The sequence below is a fragment of the Melozone crissalis genome, unplaced genomic scaffold, assembly GCF_028551555.1.
Source record: "Melozone crissalis strain CALT ecotype California unplaced genomic scaffold, PUWL_Pcris_2 ptg000004l_1, whole genome shotgun sequence".
Taxonomy (NCBI): domain Eukaryota; kingdom Metazoa; phylum Chordata; class Aves; order Passeriformes; family Passerellidae; genus Melozone; species Melozone crissalis.
The window spans coordinates 42,493,336-42,515,894 of record NW_026535782.1 but is presented as its reverse complement, the minus strand read 5'-3'; the positions used below and the strand labels follow the sequence as shown (position 1 = coordinate 42,515,894).

General features: G+C 52.5%; 1 protein-coding gene across 2 annotated transcripts; it reads left to right on the top strand.

Annotated features, from left to right (window-relative positions):
• Window positions 1-2,870: 2,870 nt before the first annotated feature.
• Window positions 2,871-22,337, top strand: MICALL1 (MICAL like 1). 2 transcript variants are annotated; one of them, XM_054272340.1, is made up of 16 exons: window positions 2,871-3,036; window positions 9,119-9,167; window positions 11,193-11,334; window positions 12,442-12,545; window positions 13,166-13,296; window positions 15,527-16,107; window positions 16,646-16,709; window positions 17,372-17,757; window positions 18,094-18,512; window positions 18,962-19,096; window positions 19,416-19,542; window positions 19,899-19,989; window positions 20,361-20,434; window positions 20,847-20,961; window positions 21,299-21,345; window positions 21,649-22,337. In XM_054272340.1, exons 1-16 carry the CDS (start codon window positions 2,891-2,893, stop codon window positions 21,768-21,770), a joined length of 2,733 nt encoding a protein of 910 aa, XP_054128315.1. In that variant the 5' UTR covers window positions 2,871-2,890; the 3' UTR covers window positions 21,771-22,337. The 2 variants fall into 2 exon arrangements, with proteins under 2 accessions (XP_054128315.1, XP_054128308.1); XM_054272333.1 differs by having other exon boundaries at window positions 18,034-18,512.
• Window positions 22,338-22,559: the final 222 nt, after the last annotated feature.

Below are 22,559 nucleotides of genomic sequence, written 5' to 3'. Positions count from 1 at the left end.
CAGCAAATGGGAAAGGCTGCAGAACTGATTGACAGGAAAAAATGAGCTGTTCTACAGTGTCTTCACAGGATTTTGGAAAGAGATGTAAGCTAATGCTGTTCCTTCAGCTTTTACCCCATACAGTGAATAGACCTGAGTTGTAGTTACATTCTTAGAAGGTTACTTTTTTGCCTTTCCTCCCCTCTATTTTATTTTAGTTGCTATGGAGTAGAAATGCTCCAAAGTGAATTGTCATGTTTTTAAAGGAGAGGGGAGAATTTTTGTAAACATTGAACCAATATTAACTAGCCATCTGATGAAATGTCCTTGCTGGAGGATGTGTTTTATTTCAGCAGAAGTGATGCCCGAGACCTGGCCCTTAATTTAATTGAGTTCAGTTTCTCTGGAAAACTCCCTAAGGGCCTTTAATTTATTAAAACCCTTTAAATGCAAATTTTCCCTGCTCTCCAGCTGCAAATTTGTAGTGCCTTGAAAAATGGGGAAAAAAGTTGAAAACAAGTCATGTAAAAGGGAATCAAGGACCTGCAAGTATTGTGTAAGAGAATGCAAAGAATGAATCACATCCCTCCCCAGCCTCTCTCCTTTTGCCATCTTTAAATAGTTTGCTGTTTGAGTGGTAGAAACAGGTGCAAGAGGAAAACCTGCATGTGTAATAGAAAGCTACACAAAGTGTGTTTCAGATGCACCATCTGCCTCTTTGTACCTCTCTCTCTCATTCCTTTCCAGAGAGGTGTCCTAGCTGTCCAGTTTGGCTCTGTGTGTGATTCTGTTTAAACAAAGGGAATAATTAGCCTTTGTTGCATTATATTCTGTGTTTGAATGAGGGTCAGGTTTCCAGTGTCCTAGATACTGCTCAAAAGTAAACTCTGTTTCCCATCACAAAGTAACTCGGGCAGTACAGGCAGCACAGTGAGATTAAAAGAGCAATTCCTGTTGGCTGCCTAGCTGCTGGCGTTGGTGTTATGGATGCTAGGAGCTCACTGTCTCCAGTTCTGGAGGATTTGAGGCAGCCATATCATTAAGAAATTAAAGGATTGAGATGCCACTGCATTGCAGCAGCCCATGGGGAGCTGTGTTCATATCAAGCAGAATCTGCTCCTTTTTGATTTTAGGGCTGGCACTTTTCCTTCTGTGTATTTGCTAACAGCAGCACAGTAAGCATATCAGTCAACAGCAACTGCCCTACTTTCTTTCTATCCAAAGCCCAAATCTTTCCCAGGAAGTGCTCAGGTGGATGTGATACACAACATGAGAACCCTGGCAGGTATCTCCATGATCAATTCTAGTTCATAGCATAGCAAAAAAATCCAGCGTGTTGCTGGTATTTTAATATCTGCTTGGCATGTCAGAATTACAGATTTTTTAATGCATATCTGTATCATCTGAAACACTCCAGTGGTTACAGGCTGTTCTCAGGTCTGTGAATATGCTGCTGCTTTGTTTCCATCTGCCAGAGCAGTTTCCAGAGGGTGCACAGAGCCCTTGCACTGATGTCCCTGGCTCGCCTCCCCTGCGGGACTGCCGAAGGTTAACTGAGCAGGACTGGCACTTGGTGGAATGAAGCCAGGAGGAGCTTGCAGCTCTCGCTGGGTGGAAAGATGGGCTCAGTGAGCTGCGGTGCCTGGCACTGCTGGAGGCTGGAGGAATGCAGGGTGTTCAGCAGCATCAACACAGCTCCACTGGTGCGGGGAAGGCATTCCAGAGGGAGGTGGGGGTGGCTAGAGCTCCAGCCTCGCCTGCTGCAGCAGTGTTTGGTGAGTGGAAGTGGTTGTGGACAAAATGGTTTTATCAGAGGGAACCACAGTACAGGGGCATGTGCTCTGTGTCTCTGTTTCTGACCTACAGTTGTGAAGGGGTGAGTGTAATTATGGAACCTGGAAAATTCAAGAAAATCTACCTCATCCTGCTGTCCGTTAGGATACATCAGGAAGATGCTGTCGGGTGGCTTGGGGGATGCTGAATAGCCAGCAGAGTAATTACAAGACTGACACAATGTTTCATTTCCTTTTTTGCTTACAGAGTAGTTTTTATTGTGATTTATGCCACAGCTTATCTTGGGCTGTGGGGAGATTGTACAAACCAGTCAGAGAATTTATTTTTCACTTGTTACAGTTCTGGGACCATAGAATGATAGAATGAACAGCGGAGTAGAAGAAAGAGGGTAGGTACTACTGATGAAATCTGAGTGAAGGAAGGAGTGTAGAGCCAATACAAAATAATTGCAGAGATCGTACTCTTAAAGATTTGGAACTGGCAGCAATAAGCTCAACATCAGTGTGATGGTTTGGTCTTCCACAGAGGTAGCTGTTGGAGGTGAAAAGAAGGCTAAGCCCAATAAAGTAGCCTTTAATAGTGTGCTTCCCCCCCTTGCCAAGCCATCGCCCCGAGCGTGCACACCAGCTCTCGTGACAATCCATCGCCTCGATGTTGTTCCTGAGATTGTATCGCACTCTTCCTCCGCGTCTTCCAGGGCTTCCTGTGAAGCGCTGCCTGTGACTCCAAGTGTCTTGATCTTCAAAGCTCTCCTTGGCCCTGAGCCTACCCTGGGAGCCATCTACGTCCCAGATGTACTCCACTGCTTGTGCCCCTAGGACTGCTGAGAGCTGCTTCTGCCTGGAGCAGCCTCTGTCTAAGCCTGAGAGGGTTTCAGAAATCAGGCTGCCGAGTGGTTTTTAATCTAGCTGAATTTAAGTTGTGTTCAGGCCCAGCTCTTTCCCCGAGGTGGCAGAGGGAGCTCCCCCCCGCAGGCCGCCCTGCTCCCCGGGAAGCGCCGAGCCCGGGGCCGCGGGAGCTTCCGCGGCGTGCCCGGGCCCCGCCCCCGAGCCCCGCCCCGGGAGGCCCCGCCCGGCCCGGGCTGGCGGCGGCGGCGGCGCTGGGAGCGGCCGCCCCGATGTCGGGTCCGCGGGGCGCCCTGCAAGCCTGGTGCCGCCGGCAGTGCGAGGGCTACCGCGGCGTGGAGATCCGCGACCTCAGCACCTCGTTCCGCGACGGACTGGCCTTCTGCGCCATCCTGCACCGCCACCGGCCCGACCTCCTGTGAGTGCAGGCCGCGCCTCGCCGCCGCTCGGACGGGGCGCCGCGGGGCCACGGCTGCCGCCCGCGGGCGCTGCTGGCAGGAGGAGCGGGGGGCGCGGAGGTTTGGGGCGCGGGGCCCCGGGACCCCCCTTTCTGAAGGGGTTAGGCCGCCTGTGCTCAGCAGCGATCACGGGGGGACTCACAGGGGTTTGGGGGGATGGAGGAGCTGTGGGAAGCGGCTCCAGGCTGGCTGGCAGGGAAGCTCCCTGAGCGAGGGGACGTGAGGGGCTCGGGGAGCGGATGTGTCTCTGTTGCGCTGATGTGCTGGTGGGGGATGCACTGAAGAAGATGCTGTCGAGAAATAGTTGGGTACTGGGAATGAAGAATTCCATATTCCCAGGCAGTGCTCAAAGCCAGATTGTATGGAGCTCTGAGCATCTTGGTCCAGTGGAAGGTTTCCCTGCCCATGGCAGCAGGGGTGATCATTCAGGTCCCTTGCAAGCCAAACTATTCTATCACTCTGTGTTTCAGCAAACGACCTTCTGACCTGGTCCTGAAGACCTGTCAAGGTCAGGGTTAGCAGAAGTCGTGCATTATAAGGGTGGTGAGAGCACGGAGGTGGACTAGGTCCATGTGCCCTAATGGGAGCGGTGCCTACCGGAGAAGAGACGTGGTGTTGGTATCTGGGTGTGGGGGTGTTTTGCTTCAGCAAGAGGTGAGCTTTCACACTTCAGGAGGGCCAGAGGCCTGTCCTGCACAGGGACATTCCCACAGGCAGCCACCCTGAAATCTGTAGAGGCCTGGACCAGGTTGCTGCTTGCATTTACTTCTAGCTTGTTTTCTCTGGATGCCACGGTGAAAGCAGGAGGCAGCAAAAGCCAGCAGGGGTGTTGAGCCTCTCTAGCCTCCCCCAGCTTGGGTATCTCTGGGGGGGGAAAGTGATTTTCAGGAGGCAGACAGTGAGTTTGGGATTGCTTGGGGGCGCCGTGTCAGACTGGAGAAACTGGCTGGGCCGCTGGCAGGAATCTGCCCCGACCTGCGCTGTAACCCTGTGTGCCGGCGGTGCTGGTGCTGGGAATGCGGCGCCCATCTGCTCTGATCCCTGCAGGAGCCTTGCAGGGCAGGTAGGCATCGCCCCAGCTCGCTGCGCCTGCGGCGTGCACGCGCTCCTTGGCCTGCCCTAAAGCCGGCCGGGGTGGTGTGTCCTGTCACGTTCTGCTCTGGGGTTGGTGGTTCTTCCTCTGAGGCTGCCCATACTGGCCAAGTTCTCTTTCCTGAGCTGGCCTCAGGAAGGCCTTTTGCCATGACAGCAACCTCTGTCAGGCAGAGGGTTGGCTGTGAGTCCTGTGGAGCTGTGGTGTCCATGAGAGAGTGGAACAGGCCGGTGTCCTTTACGAGCTAAGGCTGAGCAGGTAGGCTGGAAACTGAACTGCTGCCTGCTGTGTTTCAGGTGGTTGCCCCAAAACCCTCAGCATGGTGTTCTGGAATGAGTGAGAGCCAAGACATACGGTGTCTTTGCATCAATCTCTGGGTCTTGAAGGAGCTGTGTGGTCTTGTGTCCTGCAGCTCTTGGATGGTATGGCTCACTCTGACTAGCTAGAATGGAGCCTCTGAAAATGGTCCCAGTGACAAGGCTGTTGGGTGGGAAGAGGCAAATTAAGGACTAGAACACGTGCAATTATTATATTTTTTTGTAAATGGCACAGCAGCTGGGAACTGAAAAGCAGAGGTTCAGTAATAGCTTATGATAAGCACCACTAAAACCACCTGATGGTTTCCCATTAACCACATTTGCCATCCCATTAAGGCAGAGGCTGGTGCTCTTAAGTTGTCAGTGGGCTTAAATCTGCTCCTGGCAGATGTCCTAACTACGTGCTTCACAGGTCCTCTGCACGAGCTGCATTGTGGAGACAAGGCCCAGGGCCTTACAAGGACATGGCATGTTGTGGAAGGATTTTCAGACCGTCAGGAGAGCAGCATCATTTCATCTGATTCCAGCTTCTTCAGCCTGTCCCAATTTGGAAGTGGGAAGATTGGATCAGAGGCAGTAAATCTCCTGACGGCAGAGGAAAAGTGGTTGCCCTTCTTTTCTTCTAAAGTGCTTTCAGTCAGTGCAGTAATGGGACTTGGCAGGGATCTGCAGTGCCTTTCTGACCTGTGTGGAGCCCCCTTTGTGCGGGGCTCTCCTGGCCCGTACAGACAGCTGTGCTGCTCCCCAAGGCTGGGGTTCCTCTGAGCTCCACAGAACTGCCAGTTCCTCTGCTTCCCTGCTTCCTGCTGCCTTCCCCTGGGATTGCAGAGAGGAGCAATGGGCACATCCATAGGAGAGCTGAGCTGAAGCTCTTCTCTGCCTGTGTGACACCACTCCTCTGCCACCCTGATCCCCTGGGCAACGCTGCTGTGGTGGCTGTCAGCCTATCCCTGTTTTCTGACCTTGCCTGGATGCACCCCTGTTGTGCTGCTGTGCTGGGAGGGAGCACATGAGGAAGGGGCTGTCATGAAGGACCACATGGGTAAGTGAGACTGAGGACAGTTTTCTGCATGACTCCTGGTTTGAACACAATTATTGTGGAATAAGGCAAATTGGTGCTGCCCTGGAGAGCTTTGGAGCAGCTACTGCAGAGCTCTTGGAAACACTATAAATTTGGGCTTTTTGAAAGAAGTAGACTGGAATTCCTCAGTGTCTACTGAATAAAGGTATCTTGAAGTGACCAAGAACGAGGTGCACACCTCCAGGACCTGTGTGTTGAACCATGCAGATAAAAATCCCTGACTCCATTGTTGTAGGCACTTCACTTGGCTTTGTTACCTCGCTGTCCCAGTCAGGGAAATGGGAAACTTGGATTTAGCCTCTGACTGTGCTGCTGGCTGTGTGATCTGGAGATGAGACATTTAATCTCTTCTCTTCCCTTTTCAGTTAAGCTGTCAACAGCCAGACCAACTTGACGGTGGACTGTGAGGATTAATGAGTTTGTTTGCTCAGTGCTCTAGAAATCTGAAGCATGAAATTAGTGTTTACAAGGCATTTGCTACAGATTAATGAAGCAAAGAGCATCTTTCAGCATCTCAAGCTGTACAGCCTCCCTGCCATGCAGGGAAGGATCTTGGCATTCGGGGGTTAGAAGAATAAAGGAGTATGGCACATGCCTTTGGAGTGTGGGGAGAGATGGAGGCTTGAGGATAACAGGAGATGAGAGCTGTTTTAGAAACACTGTTTTGTGTCCCTGGAGCCGTGGCTTTGGTTACAGGCAGGATCACAAATCTTGTTTGTTCCTTCCCATGTACTGCCTGCATTTCCCTGACAAGACCTGGAAAGCTGAATGGCTTATTATGTGGCACAGCCTTAAAGTGCTCATGATTTATATTTGAGGAATCCAGGAATTTGCTCTGGTTTTAGCTGTACAGCACACCCTCCCCCCTTCCCTGGATCTGCTGTTCTCCCTGGCAGCTGCCCTAAACCCTGGAGTGCTTAGTGGCTCTGCATGTATCTAATTAGGTAAGTGCTTGGGATGTTATTTGCATAGAAATATTACTCTGGGATATGGTACAACACTGGGGTTTGCTGAGTCAAGGCAGTTGTTCAGCTGGGATAGCCAGAGTCTTGCCTGTTCTTACATCCAGTCCCCTGGATGGGTATGTTGGCAGGAGAGGAGCCTGAGCAGAGCTGGATGAAAGACTGCTGAGATCAGGGCAAGGTGACATGCAGCCACATGTCACAGAGCTGCGAGATGGCAAGTTCTGGGCTCTCTGCAGAGGAGTCAGTTTATAGAGGGGAAAGGGGTGTGTCTGGAGTGACTTTTCCCCATTCCTGAGAGGCCATGCTCCTTGCACATTGGTGCTGGGAGCTTGCCTGGAGCCACAGGGATGGCACGTGACCAAATGGCATACGGGAGTGCTCATGTCAGGAGCAACCCAGGGCAGTGTGGTCCTGCTTGGCTTCTCAGAGAGGGAGCTGGAAAATGCAGTGGAGGGGAACGGAATAAACTGATCCCTGGGGCCATGTACTGATGGACTTCAACGTCTCAGATAAAGCTGAGTCTGCAATCCTACAGTAATGGAAAAGAATCTTCTATTCCCTTGCTGCTTGGTAACCCCTTGATACCTCTTGAGCTTCACATCCTCTCTGCTGGCATCTGCTTTTCCTAATGGAGTTGCCTTGGTATACTAAAACAGCTTTGGTTTGCTGGGGCAGAGTGGAATGGACACGATGTTTTGTCTGTCAGAAAATACTCTCCCAGCCCAGCCCACCAAGGAGTCTTTGAGCTTCCAGCTACACCACTCCCATATCCTGAAAGTGAAGGCATTCAAAATGGAGGTCATGAACGTTTAGAGGGCAGTTGATATATAACTTTGCTGTCATTGCTTCTCCTCTGTTCCAAGTTGACATTTTCTTTAAAAAGAAAAAAAAATACTGCAAGGTTAAAGGACTTCTCTTGGCAAAAACAAAACAAAAACTTAGGGAAAAAACATCTCCCAGTGGAGACTAGTTATAATTACAAAAATGGCAGTGGTTTTGACATTAAAGCATAGGCTGCAGCTGAAACTTTTGCTGACCAGCATGTAGAGAAGAAAAAGTTGTGGTATTTTGAGCAGCCTGAGCTGTGTACATGTATTTGCATGAGCTTTCAGGAAGGTACCAGAGCTGGACATCCAGCTCACCTTTCTGTGTCTCTGCTGCATTTGCTCCTGCAGCAGTGCGTGGCTGCAGCTTCGTTTGTCTGTGAGGAAACGGCACCAGCAGCCTCTTGCTTTTGAAGGGAGGAAGTGTAAGTTTCTGGTGGGGTAGGCAGCCTGGAAAACCTTCCTGAGCTCATCGCACACTTCCTCTGCAGCTTTGGGAAAGCTGCATGAGGGGCTTTGAGCAGGGGCTGGCTGCCCTGCTGTGGGGCACCAGGACAGGTTGTGTTCCAGGAAAAGGCAGTAAAATCCAGAGGAGGATGGAGAAAGGAGGTTCATGCAGCCCCTCTCTGCAGGTGCGTGGTGCCGCCTCACCTGGATCCTGCACACCACCTTCGGGGTGGGGAATGCATTCCCTCCTCTAGTCTGAATTGTCCTTCTGTGTCGGTCTCCCAAGCTTTGGTCTTTGTGGTCCATTGGGGTGGCTTTGCTTGACCCTAGACCTCTCTGGAGTGCATCCTCCCGTGAATCCAGCTAGCAGGCACACCAGGCTGCTGCAGGAGGAGTTTTTTTGTATCAAAGCTGAGGTCCTTGGCAGGAAGGAGCTGTAAGCAGTGCAGCATGATGCTGTTTTCACACATTGTACCCACACACGCACATGCAAAAGGCATAACTAACTCCTTCCTGCATTTCTCCCCCTCTTTTGAAAGCCTGCAGACTGCTTTAACTTTTTGTCCCTCTGCCTCCCTGGTGAAGGCAGCTAATCAGTCCCTATGGCCATGCTGCACCCCCAAAGGGCTCCAGGGGAACAAGTGAAATGGGTTGGAGCAAATGGATCCCCTGGGTTGGAGACTTCTGGGATTCCTCTGTGTGCCCTGAACACCTTGCATTCAGCTCCAAGGGCTGCAGCTGAGGACTGTTTGTTGTGCACTGTGAATGTTTGGGGAAAAGCAAGGACAGAAGTGCAGTTGAAGATCTTCTGTGTCACCCCAGATTCCTTAAGGTGGTGCAGGGAGGTTTATGTAAGGATCCTCATAGAGCCACCTGTATCTGTCCCTTCTTTCTCTTGAGGTGAGGGATCTGTGTCCCCATCCACCACTGTTGTGCCAGTGGCCTTGGAAAAGCAAGTTTGGGGTCATGTCGTGCAGTGTTTGGTGCAGCAGTGTGTGGTGCTAATTGAGACACGGCCCTGGTGTTTCTGCAGCCTTTAATCTCAAGGGCAGAAGTGGGTAACGAGAGACAAGAATGACATTTTAGTTTCCTGGTCACCACCCATTTGGGACTCGCTTTCTTTTTTTAATTGCAATTTCCCTTTGGTTTCCTTGTCCTGTTACAACCTGAAATCTGCTTTGCCAAGGTTTTGTTTATCTAGGATCTTAGGTGTTGAGTTGTTGTAAAGTTGACTGTCCTTGGAATCTACGTGTGATGGCATAGGGGCACTTTTCCTCTGCACTTCATGTGGCTATTTTGTGCTTTCTCATTTCAGAGACTTTGATTCTCTCTCCAAGGATGACGTCTATGAGAATAATCGCTTGGTAAGTTCCTGTTCTGCAGTGCACAGAAGGAAGAAATTATGTGAGAATGACTTGATGGAGGTCATGTAGTGTGGGAGGAATTTGTGACAGTGCTGAGGGTATAAGAAAAATCTGTGTTTGTAAGTAATAGGCAGGAGCTTCTCTGAAAACAAGGGAATCTGAAACATCAGCTTCCAGCCTGTTTATCCTAATAGTTGCCAAGACAACATCTCAGGTGAAGATTTAAATGGTGCAACATCTTGATTTCACTTGTTCCAGATTTGTAAGCAGTGGAAGCAGGAAGCTAGTTTTACTTCAGGCATCAGCAGAGAGAAAGGTCATGCTAGACCCTGGTCTGCAGTGTTCCCTTCCTGCTTGGGACGGCTGGAGCCCATAGCAGGAGCAGGCAGTGTGGAATGGGGAGGTGCCCAGCCCCAGGGGCTAGTGGTAGGACAGAGCAGCAATAGCCCTGCCTTTTTTAAATGACAGAAAGACCTAGTTGCTCCATCTGATAGTCTGTGGAAAGGCATGGCCCATCACCTGCCCAAGATGGGTTATGCTACATACAAATATCTCAAGGGTGGATGTCAAGGATGAGGCCAGACTCTTCAGTGGTGCCCAGCAACAGCAGAAGGGGCAATGGGTACAAACTGAATTACAGGAATTTCTCAGCTGAATTTGAGGAAAAACATTTTTTACTGTGAGGGGGACAGAGCACTGGACTAGGCTGTCCAGAGAGGAGGTGGAGTCTCTTGCTCTGGGGATGTTTAAACCCCAGCTGGATGTGATTTTGTGTCACCTTCTTTAGCAGGGGTTTGGACTGGATGATGTCTGAGGTCTCTTTCAACCCCGGCCATTCTGTAATTCTGTGATTTGGGATTTACAGGATTAGGGCTGTCCAGCTGTGTCCTGGCACGTCCTTTCCTACACCAGTTGGCCCCTTTCAGTCATTAGCAGCTTTTTCCATTCAAGACCCATACAATGGGTATCTTGTCCTATTAGAGACCTCTCAGGTGGGGTCTGTCTTCTCTCCTTGCTCCTTGCTGCCTTGTGTTGAGTAAGACTCAGTCTGGACAACTGACTTAAAGCCAGGCTGAGCAAAGCAGGATGTCCATGGGGGGGCACTTTTATGCCCCTAGTTACTGCAAATATCTATTTTCTTTTGTTTCTCCATTACTTTCCTTTATAACTCACACCCTGCACAGCACCTCATGCCCCAGAGACTAGGCACCTTCAGTCTTTACCCACACCCAGTACCTTTACCTGTGCACCTGGTACCTCATCATTCAGTGCCCAAACCACTCTCATCTCTTCCTGACTTATTTTTCTTCAGTCCCTACCACAGTCTTGCACCCCAGTCCCTAGGAGATCACTGTGGGTACTCTGCCCTTGGCTCGGCAGAGGGATGGTCAGTGTAGAGACAGTAATCCACACACACTGACAAGTGGGAAACTCTCCAAAGCTTTTTTTTCTCTTCCATTCCTTCCTTTTGTAGCTGTGTGTGCAGTTGGAGGAGATGGGTGCTTCTTATCACAGTGTCCTTGTTTCTGCTTGCTCAGACACAGAAAAGTACTGGAAGTATTGGCTTGTGCACGGCAGGGTACTGGATGTTGAGCTGGGATGGCTCTGCTGATCGTGGGAGGGGAAGGTGGGGCACCCCAGAGCATGAAAGGATGGGCAGTCAGTGTTTCTGTGGGGTGAGCATTTGGGGTGGCTGGGGACACTGCTCAGTAGAGCTCAGTGTCACTGCAAGTACCTGCCAGCCCTTGGCCCTTTGTGGTGCCAGCCAAGACTCTGCCAGGCTCTTGCATGAGGGCACTGCTGGTTGAGCTGGAAAAACACTGGGTTTTTTCCGTGAAAACTTGAAGGGAACCTTGCTTCTGTTGCTACTTTCTCTAGTCAGGCAGCATGTCTGGAAGCCTCTGTCCATAAGGGATGGCATAGGCTCAGTATTTAACCTTCCCTGGGGCCCTTCCAATTTGATATTTCTGTTACTTTTCATGAAGCATCAGTTTTCTTCCCTTAGTGCCTCTGTTGTTCCTGCAGGCCTTTGAGCTGGCAGAGCGGGAGCTGGGCATCCCAGCCCTGCTGGATCCCAATGACATGGTCTCCATGAAGGTGCCCGACTGCCTCAGCATCATGACTTATGTGTCTCAGTACTACAACCATTTCAACAGCCCCAGCCAAGGTGAGTGTCCTCCCAACCCTCCAGTTTGCCCCTGTTTGAGTGCGGGAAACCCAGCACAGCCTTGTGCTGCCTCCTTCCTGTGGCAACGGGGAGCTGTGTTTGTGGGGAAGGGGAGAGGAGCAGGTAGTACCTGCCTCTCCTGCATCTTGCTGGTGCCCCTGAGGAGGGCCTGGAAGAGAGAGTGCACTGGGGTGAGGTTTCACAGGAGGTGTGGGGTGATGTAATAGCTCAGGCTGTGGAAAAAGCAACGCCTTTCTCCTCCCTCTGCACTGCATTCCTGCCAACTTGGGTTGGGCCACCACCCCTGGTGCTCGTCAAAACCCTTTGTGATCTGCTCTAACCTACTAAAATAGGAGAAAACGAAGTAGGAGCCCATCTCCCACAGCTAATCTTTATGACATGAGTACGTGTGAAATGACTGGAGAACAGAGGGAGTGGAGCCAGGCTGGAATGTTTCAAATCAGCTCATCTGTCCCTACAACTGCACCCTGAGCTGAGTGCTTTGAGACAGCTCTTCCCAGGCATCCTTTGGCTGGGTGGAGATGAGAGCTCCAGGTCTCCCCTGTTTCAGTCTGTAGCCACAACATCAGATAAATCTCTTCCACTTGTATATGCTTCTCCAGGGATGCTGGTCTCCCAGACAAGGAATCCTGCTGGGGACTGGTGTGTGAGCTCCAGCCCCAACAGCAAGAGATGCTTCACAGACCTGCTGACAGCCTGGGAGCCCTGGGGCCCAGTGGGTCACCACAGTACATCAGCAGCTGCCCCAGCTGCTCTGGCCTTTGAGTGTTGCTTAGGGAGTCAATTACAAGGAAGCCAAGTAGCATGTGATGAGTAAATAAAATCACAGTGAGAGGCTGGCATCCCTGGGCCACAGAAGGGGATCCACAGCAGGCCAGGATCTCTGGCAGCCTCACAGCTGACCCATTATTAGACTGTGTTTGTCTCTTCCACCTAAAATAAGCACTGAAGTTTTGGGAGAGGCAGGTCTCATCCTATGTCACAAGGCTGGATGATTTTATTTTTTTTCCCCTCCCCTTCCCGCACACGGGTGGTGTGAGTCACCGCTGCTCTCCACGCCTGATCCTCCTTCCCTCTTGCCTCCAGCCAGCGTCCCTCCGCCTATGAAGCGACCAAGTGCTGCCTCCTCTCCTCCTCTGCTGTCCCACAAGACCCCTGTGGCTGCCGCTGAGAGTCCTTCAGCACCACAGGTACCTGATTTCTTGGTAAAGTTTCCAAGACAGCCTGAGGCAGTGGTACCCCCTGTGCTGTGGGTGAGGAGATGGGGAAAAGCCTGTCACAGAGCCATGTAGGGGCCTGCCTGTGTATTTTGGGAGGGGTGTTTGGGATTTTGTTTCCTTGTGAGATCTGACTCGGACTGATTTTTCTCAGAGTCTGTGGACACTAGTTTGTCCATAGCAGGCAAGAGGTTGGGCAGATTGGTGCTGGGTGTCCTTCCTATGTGGGGATAACCCTGTAGATGAGGAAAGAGCAGGAATGTAGGACTAGAAGGGCAGAAAAGATGCCTTTTTTTCAGTTTTTAGCAGTTGTCTGGGATGGGACCTTTTTCAATGTTTCGCAGGACCCTGGTACATGGGGTGTAGATTAGTCCCTTCCACAGCGCTTCAGCTGTAGATAGGGCCAAGGCACCTTTGGAAGTGGCCCCTTCTAATTTGGGAAGAGGCAGCCTGCCTGTGCCTGGGCTTGAGGGCAGCTGTTGTGTGCATTGTCAGCCCCTGAGGTCAGCCCCTGAGGCGCGGGCCGTGCCCAGAGAGCAGCTGCTGTGGGGAGCAGGCCGTGGCCCCGCGCTGAGCCCTGTGCTGTGTCCCAGGAGGAAGGCCCCTCGGAGCAGCGGCCCCAGCGCAGCGCACCCAGCAGCACCTGCGCAGCCTGCCAGCAGCACGTCCACCTGGTGCAGCGCTACCTGGCCGAGGGCAAGCTCTACCACCGCCAGTGCTTCAGGTAGGTCGTGGCCAGGCCTGCCGGGGCAGCCTCGCCTCGGCACACGGGGGGTCTGGGGCCTGCTGCACCCCATCTTCGAGTGTCTGCGTCCCTGGGCACCATGGAACATGAACAACAGTGCTTGAAATGAGAGTGAAGGTGTTCCATTTGCCTGCCAGCCCCATGTCTCAGTGCTCTGACTGGCCCCTTGTGTCCCTTTGCTCCATTCCTATCCTGCTCCCTGCCTCCCTTGTTGACTTGTGCTCTCCCACTTCATTTACTTGGAATCCCAGCCTCTTGAGCTTCTCCCACCTCCATAAAAAAGGATGCTCTACCTCTTTGCCACCTCTCTACTCAGGACCACCCCCCATCCCCTTCAATTGAGGTCTGAGCCATGACATCATCCTACAGACCTCCTTCCACCTACACTCCACATCCTCAACTGGATATACAGGCTTCCATGCTGCCTGGGTGGTGCTGAGCTCCCAGGGAGTATGTGGAGAGCTGCAGACTCTTAACAAACTGAGCAGTGAGCAGCTCTCTGGTTACTCCCTGAGTACAGGTTCTTACCTGCAGCACCTGTGAAATAATTTCACTTTGCTTTCCCTGCTGTGATGATGAAGAAATGAGATCTCTCCCATGGGCCACAGGACAGGGGTTGGCATGTGGTCAGAAACATGGAGCCACTGGGTAGATGTGGGAGGCCTCATTCACCTGCCTAAGCCAGTTGGCAATGTGCTGTAGAAACAGTGTCACAGGAGGGCAGCTGAGCTGAGGTCCATCAGGCTTCCCATCTGCAGCTGGGACAAAAGCAGGAGTTTTGGGGTGCAGGTGCAACCTGCACTGTCCTTATGGGCCAGGAAGAGGAGAGGTGCCATGTCTGCCGTGGCACAGCTCATAGCCCTTCAGACTGAGCAGGGAGATCCCTGTAATTTAATCCCAAATATTTTGCCTCCTGATTGTTTTCTTGTCTATTTTCTGTTTTGTTTTGTTTTGTTTTGTTTTGTTTTTTTTTTTCTTCCTGTGCTGATTCATGGACAGTATTTGGTCAGAAATGTCCTGTGGCAGTGGTTCCTGTGGGCTGATGGAGATAAACCCAAAGCAAAGCACTTTCTCCCCTTGTCTGAGCTTTCCACCTCCTCATTTCATCCTACCCCTTCTCTCTAGAGTCCCTATGTCCTCACACTTCTGCTCTCCATTTTAAAGGAAATCCCTGTCAACTGGATGCCCAGAGCAGAATTCCATGCCACAATTATCTGCTGGCAGCGTAGGGCAGCCAGCTGCTGCAAGCACCAGGCATTCAGACAAGAAGGAACAAGCTTGGTTTTCATGGGAGTGCTTGATCAGCCCCTTGCCTTTGGCTGTCTTTCATGTATGCTATCCACCTCCCTTCCCAGGTGGAGGACTCACTTGGTTGCCAGTGCTTTGTATCACGCTTGTGCCTGGAGGGATTCATTAGGAAGCATTCAGAGGCTCAGTGGGGGAAGAGTGGATGATCCAGGGAGATGTGGCAGACAGCAAAGGACAGGGAAGCTACTAGCCCAATTTCAACAGGCAAGGCAGAGTGTAAGAATGGCCCTGCTGCCTAAGGCCCTTGTCCTTCTAGGCAAATGCTGTGGCCCAGCTGGATGCCATGGTCAGCATTACTGAGGCTGAGCATGAGACCAGGCCAGGCTTGTGTGTTCCTTCTCCTGAATGCTCTGGAAGCCTCCAATGCAGGAATTTCCCGAGTAGAAATTGATGTAATTTTATTTAATAATCAGCATTGAGGAGCAGTTGTTTTACAAACAAATGTGGCTGATGGCTCTTTAATGTGCCAGGACCCTTGGGCCCTGCAAGGCAGCCTGTAGCCTCCCTGTGCCAGTTCTGAACCAGTTGCTCCCTAATTCCAGTTGATATTCACTGTTTCATGTCTGAATGGTTGATCCCTCTCCCCATTCCATGTGTGGAAACCACACCATATCCCAATACCAACTGTCACCCTTCCACATCTGTTAAATCCTTTCTGAGATGAAGGAAGAACCCAAATGTGTGCAGCATTTGAGTTGTGAACTTGCCATGGGTTCCTACAGTGGCCCTGGTTACATTTCTCTACTTATTTTCTGAGTTACTTCCCCAAGGGCACTCTAGGATTTAATAGCAGGGGTAAGAACTAACTCCATGTCCCTACAAGGGTCTTCCAGGTGTGTTTCCTTCTGTGAAGGGCAGGATGGCATCCCCATCTCATGGTGCTCTCTCTTCTCCTTGGCAGGTGTAAGGAATGCTCCAGCACGCTGCTCCCGGGGTCATACAAGCCTGGGTCAGAGGCAGGGACTTTTGTCTGCACGCAGCATCGTGGTAAATTGGCCGTGAGCGGGAAGGCAGAGAGGAGACCCAGCCTGGACCGACAGTCACCAGAGCTAAGAACTGAGACTGGGGCTGACAGCATGGGAGAGAATGCCCTCCAGGCAGGAGCAGAGGTGGGGAAGGATGATGCTGTCTCCCAGGAGAGTGTGGCAGAGACCTCTACGCGTGCAGAGGGCCTTGCTGGCCCAGCAGAGAAGGACAGCACAGCCAGTAAAGCAGAGACACCGACAGCCCCTGCTCATGCTAGCAGTGGGGCACCTGTCTCCCAAACTCCCCCCAGGCCTCCAATCCCCAGCAAGCCTGCAGGGCTCACCCAGGACAAAGACAGCTCGCTGGATGGACGGCTCAGAGACTCACGTCCCACCCCAGCCCCAAGGAAGGCCACCGATGCGTCTGCCCTGTCCCTTCCAGCCTCCCACCCTGTCCCCCGGCCCAGGTCCACCCTGCAGGGCGAGGGCAGCGAGTGTGGGCCTGGCATGGTGAACGGTAAGAGGGCAGGGTGGTGCCAGGAGTTACCCTCCACATCTCAGTGCCTGAGGTGCTTGACTGCAGGTTGGCTGAGTTCCCTTACTTCTCTGCACCCTGACACTCTTCTGCCTCCCAATAAATCTTGGGCTCAGACACCAGGTCTTTGATTGTCAACAATTGCCAGCCATCCCCATAGCAAGGAGAGCAGAACTAATTTTCCTGCCTGTCTGCTCCCTTTTACTTCTCCAGAGTTCTCCAAAGGCAGCAAGCCAGAGTGGAGGGAAGTTGGTAGAGCTGGAGGAGTTTGCAGGTGTGGGAACAGAGGGGCATGTCAGTTCTCCAGGTGCAGCTCCCAGGGAGAAGTGGGGAGAAAAAGGCAAAGGGGATGTTTGGGGTTAGCTGGCTACATCAACTGTGGGAGAAATGACATGGGGTCTTTTGGGAATGGGAATAGCCACCTTCCTGTGGGAAGGTATCTAAGGTGCATCCTGTTGGTTTAACCTCTTTCTTCATGTCCTTTTGGTGTTGTGACAGTCTGACTCTTATGTCTTTCTAGGTCGGGTACCTGAAACCAGCCCCCCTGTCCCAAAACCTCGAGGGAGACCCTGCTCCTCTGATCGGTACGTCCCTCTGCTTGCAGGTCACCTGAGAGCTCCATAGCAAGGTGGGGCTGTGGGGACAGCACAGCTGTGCTTTTCTCTCTCACCTCCATCAGCTCCTGCTCTTAGGAGCATGTAGGGTTTGACCAGGTTCCTTTTCCAATAGGAGCTAGCCCAGCATGGCCAGGCTGACAGTGTTCATCCTTACCTCCCAGGCATTCTTCTCTTATTGTAAGGAGTTTGAGAGCTTAGAAAGGTGTTTCTGTGGCACAGGCAGATTGCCAAATGCCTTCTGAAATGGCCCTGCTTGTGGGTGCTGAGAAGGGGACATTTTCTGCTTTGTGGAGAGTTTGTCCTGGGAAAGGTGGGAAGACCAGCTATGCTCATAAAGCTCAGCCTTTACCACTGCTTAGCAGATGGAGACTGTAATATTCAGACACCAAAACACTGGGCCCAGCAGGCAAGTCAGGCAGGCTGTGTTTCCCTAAGGCCTGTGGGTTTGCCCACAGGGAGTGAGACACTGTATCTGGGAAAGCCTAGGGACGTCCTTGGGTGAGAAAGCTGCTTCTGCATGGGAGACATCCTGCTCCATTTTTCCTTTCCCCCAAGGGCAAAGTCTCTCTCCAGTGCCTTGCCACCCCACCTTGTCTCTGCCATGTTGATTTCTCTTTCTCTTCTACTAGTGGTGGAGCTACTGCAAGAGCCAAGGACCCGCCGTGGATGGCCTTGGTGCAAGCAGAGCCCAAGAAGAAGCCAGCTCCCCCTCCTCCCCCAGGCAACAGCCATGAGACTCCAAGTAGGACTTCAGAGGAAGAGGATGGGGAGGAGGTGGGCAAAGCCAGGAGTGAGGAGAGCAGGTCTGATACCACAGAGCCCAAACCCTACAACCCCTTTGAGGAAGAGGATGAGGAGGAAGTGGAAAGTGCTGACACCAAAAAGAGCACACCTGAGCAGGAGCAGAGCGAGACAGCCGCCAAACCTCTCCACCCCTGGTATGGCATCACTCCTACCAGCAGTCCAAAGGCAAAGAAGCGGCCAGCTCCACGGGCCCCCAATGCTTCCCCGCTAGGTGAGCTTCCTCCCACTCCTTTATCCCTCCTCTGCAGCCCCTGTGCATCCCCTTGGAGGTTCCCCCTTCCCAGGTGCCTCTGCATCACCCTGGCAGGCCAGGCCTTTATGCAGTGATGGTTGCATTAGTTTGCATTAGCCATGTCCTCTCTACCCAGTGGAGCACAGCATCTGCAGGCAAGATTTTACGCTGACCCTTGTGTCCAGTGTATGCCACCCTCCCCTTGTGTCCTGGCTGTCCCTTCACTCCTCCCTGAGCTCTCCCTTTGCTTTGCAGCCCACCACCCCATCTCCAGGCTGTCACACTCTGAGCCATCATCCTCCACCCCCTCTCCAGCCCTCAGCCTCGAGAGCATCGACTCTGAGAGTTCAGCCAAGGTGCTGGGAGACACCGAAGAGGCCTCAGTGCCCAAAAGCTCCTCCGAGCCCACTGTGCACATGCCAGCCGCCGCCAAGAGTTCCAGCGCTGAGGCACCGCTGGCCAGCGTCTCCTCCGGGGAAAGCCCTGCTGTCCCAGCCAGCCTCTCCACCAGCTCCCCCTTCTCCTCCTCCAGCGAGCTGGCCAGCCTCAGTGGGGAGACGCAGCCCAGCACCCTGCACAGCAGCAGGAGCATCTCCGCTGGCAGCCTAAAGACCAGCCCCAGCCGGCTGCCCCCCAAGCCTCCAGCTGGGGCTAGCCCTACACCCATCCTCTTGGCTTCAGATGGGGGTGCTGGGAGCCCCAAGACATCTTCCTCACCCAAACCACAGCTGAAGGTGAGATGATGACCTTCTCCCCATCCAGATCACAAGGCTTTTCTTCCCCATCCATCACTCGGTCACAGGGGATCTGTGGGGCCGGGCTTGCCCCTTTGCTTGATGTGTCACCCCCTGAATGCAAGCTTCAGATCTGTGTTAAATGGTGGCTCTGCTTGTACTCTGCCTATCCCATGTGCTAGAGAAGAGGCAGAATGTCATGTAGTCTGAGCAAATAGGAAGGAAAATATTTCAGCATGCTTGTGAGAGAGAGGCTGGGAAACTGATGTCAAACAGGAGCACAGCTATTTTTTTGAGTAGGTGCTTGTGGAGATGAGTGCTGTGTTCCTCCTTTAGGAGGCTGTGGGGCAGGACAAATGCTAGCACTGCCCTGTCTGCTCATTCCCACCTCTTGGGATCCCTTCCCTTCCCTGGATGCTCATGTATCTGCTTTTGTCTGCCCTCTCCAGTCTTCCTGCAAAGAGAACCCCTTCAATCGGAAGCCATCGCCTGCTGCCTCCCCCTCAGCAAAGAAACCTTCCAAGGGCTCCAAGCCTGTGCGTCCTCCTGCGCCAGGCCACGGCTTCCCACTGATCAAACGCAAGGTAAAAGGGCCCTGGGGAGCGAGGAGGGAAAAGCTGGCTCTGTGCTATCCGCCAGGGCTGCAGCAGTCTGCAGGCACCCTGCTGAGGCATGTGTGGGCCGGGATTACAGCAGGTGGCTGGGGCTGGGGAGGAGGGTACACCTTGTTCATGAAAGCACCATCATCTTCCTTTGCTCCAGAGCAGGGTGGGGATTTCAGATCCACACTTGGATGGAATATTCTGTTGTCCCTCTGCCCTTGCTAGTGTTGACCAACCTCTGGATTACCCCTGGAAACTGGAGTCTGGTGGTAATGAAAGTGTCTGATTTATGGTTTGGCAGGTGCAGACAGATCAGTACATCCCTGAGGAAGACATCTATGGAGAGATGGATGCCATTGAGCATCAGCTGGATGAGCTGGAGCACCGTGGGGTGGCCTTGGAGGAAAAACTGCGCAGTGCTGAGAATGGTATGTGGGTTGGGCTGTCTGTGGGTGTGGGGCAGGAGAGATCCTAGGGCTGCCCTCTCTCCAGTCGAGGAAATAGCAACAGTGACTTCTTCCCTGCTGATGCTGGGGTTGAAAGAGCACAAGAGGCTGTGCTGGCCTCCAGGATTGGTCACAACCTTACCCTGAACATGGAGATGTCCCTAGAATGGAAACAGGTAGGAGAAGAGATAGGGTCTCTCTGGGCCTCAGAAATACGCTGAGGTTGGGTTGGCTCCAGCCCAGTGCCTCTTCCCTGTCTAGGCAGAGCCCAGCCTGTTGCAGGGTGATGGGATTCACCAGGGCTGGGAATGGCTCTGAACTGCTCTTTTGCTTGGCAGACAACCCTGAGGACAACCTGCTTGTGGACTGGTTCAAACTCATCCATGAGAAGCACATGCTGGTGCGCCACGAGTCAGAGCTCATCTACATGTAAGTGTGTGCAGGCATGTGGAGAGGCACTGACACTCCCTTGGGGAGCCCTTTCTCAGCCCTCCTGAAATGGTGCTTCCAGGGGAGATCCTGACCTGGCCTTGCCTAAAAAGGGAGGGAGTAAGGGCAAGCAAATCTGTCCAGATGTGCTGAGACCTGACCCACAGTGTGTCACCAGAGCCTCTGCAGCAGCTACCCCTGGAAGACCTTGAGCAGTCAGGGCTGGTCCTTACTGGTCCTTGGTTCCCTGGCTATACAGAACAAGATCAGCATCTTGATGGTTCTTTCGAAGCTCACCCTGTATGTTGGGATGATGTTCCACCTCTCTGGAGCCTTGCAGCGCTTCCCAACATTTCCCCTTTCCTTTGCAGCTTCAAGCAGCAGAACCTGGAGCAGCGGCAGTCAGACGTGGAGTATGAGCTGCGGTGCCTCCTCAACAAGCCAGGTAAAGCTTAAAGCACATACTCTGGGTGTGCTTGCCCCTTTTTCATAGAATCATAGACTATATTGAGTTGGAAGGGACCCACAAGGATCATTTTCCCCCTGGGCATCATCTTCCCTCTCTCTAGGTGGATCTCAGGTGAAGAGAGGCAGATCTGTAGGGATGCCAGTGAAATCAGCTGTCTCTAGATGCTCTGTCCCATCTCAATATATATCCCAGTCTTGTGCAGGGATGTGCTCTTGTTGTCCCCAGGGAATGCTACATGCTCTGTCCCCATAGCACTGCTAGCCCAACTGGCCCCTGTAACATGGCAGGGTAGAGGGGATTGTGCTGAGATCTGTGCCCCAAAGCCCTGAATTTCAGTGCTCCTTCAGCCATGTAACTGCCTGTCCTTCCCTGGGGTTTGGCTGGGTAGAGAAGGACTGGACTGATGAGGACCGAGGGAGGGAGAAGGTGCTGATGCAGGAGCTGGTGACCATCATTGAGCAGAGGAATGCCATTGTGAACTGCCTGGATGAGGACCGGCAGAGGTGAGTGAGGAATGGGGTGAGCTGGGGGAGAGGGGAGAAGCACAGCCTGTCTGATTCAGTGCCACATGAGTGCTGCCTTGTGGGGGTGTCTCAAGATGTCCATGCTGCTCATGTCCTTCCCAGGCTTCCCAATCCTTGTCTCTTTGAATGCTTTGTGTGGGAAAGACAGGACAGCACGTGCAGCCTGTGGGATTTATCCTGCTGGTTGCAAATGCTCACAAGACAGTGACGGATCTGCCCCTCTATGGCTTCTAAGTAGGAAGCTCTCTAGCCTTAAACAATACAGCAGCTGTTTTCAGGGCTGAATTCCTGACCTCTTTCCCATTCTTTCTTTCAGAGAAGAGGAGGAGGATAAAATGTTGGAAGCCATGATTAAAAGGAAAGGTAAGAAACAAATGGAAAGCTTTTTGGAGTGATGTTTTCACTGCTGACCCCAGTAAGGGGCAGCACGAGCCATTTGTGACACTGCGTGCAGGAGAGATTGAATCTATTCTGTGTAGATTGGAGAGACTTTCCTGTAGGGCCAGTAAAGTTAGAGGCTCAGTTGTGCTGCACACCTCTGTTATCAGAGAAAGTGTGCATGCAGTGGAGGGCTTTGATTCATGGCTGTCACCCTTGCTTATTGTCATGAGTGTGTCTGTACAACTGTTGACGTCCCACAGTAACAACCTCCCTTTGCAACCCCAGAATTTCACAAGGAGACGGAGACAGAGAGCAAGAAGAAAGGCAAATTCAAGCCCATGAAGGTGCTTAAGCTGCTGGGCAACAAGCACGACTCCAAGAGCAAGTCACCCAAGGAGAAAAGCTAGAGCAGGGGAACACCAGCAGCTGGGAGGGAACCCCGACTTGCCTCTCCCTGGCCCTGGCTCGCCTCTCCCCCTGCTCCCTCCCCAGGCACCCGAGCTGCTGCCCCAGGGAGATGCCAGCCCTCAGCCCAGGGCGGGTGAGAATGACCAAAGCCCTCCCCTTCCCAGGCTGTAGGGGAGCATGGCCATACCCTCTGTGAAGCCTTGTTAACAAAGTGGGGAGAAGACGGATTTGCTTTTCAGATACGTTACCCAATTGTGTGCTCCTGTCAATAACTGAGATCAAGCAGAGGAGTTTCGTATTTGAGGGTAAATTTGCACTAACTGCACCCCGTCCCTTTTCCCGCTCTAACTGTGACAGTTCCACGTGCCTCTGACTTCTGCCAGGAGGGGACTGGGCCTCCCTGTCCCTCCCTGCCTGACCATTCTTGTCCCTTTTCTGTTCCATTTTTAACTTCAGGAAAAAACTGACATTAGAATCAGGATCCTTTGGGTTTTACTGGCCTAAACTAAAAGGTTAAGAAAATACTCCTGCATCACAAGGCTTTAGAGCCATAGCCAAAAAAACAACTGGTGCCCTATTTATTTGGAGCCATCCCCTCCCTTGAGTGCCAGGGTGGGTGGCTCTGTCCCAAGGCTGAGAGGACCCAAGGGGACGGTGTACAGCTGCTACGATGTAGCTCACGTGCCCTACTCAGGAACCCCACTGCTGCTAAACACTGCTGACTCTGCTGCCTTCCTGGGGAGGGAGGACCTGTTCCTTTTCCAGGCAAGGGCAGAAAAGCTCAAGAC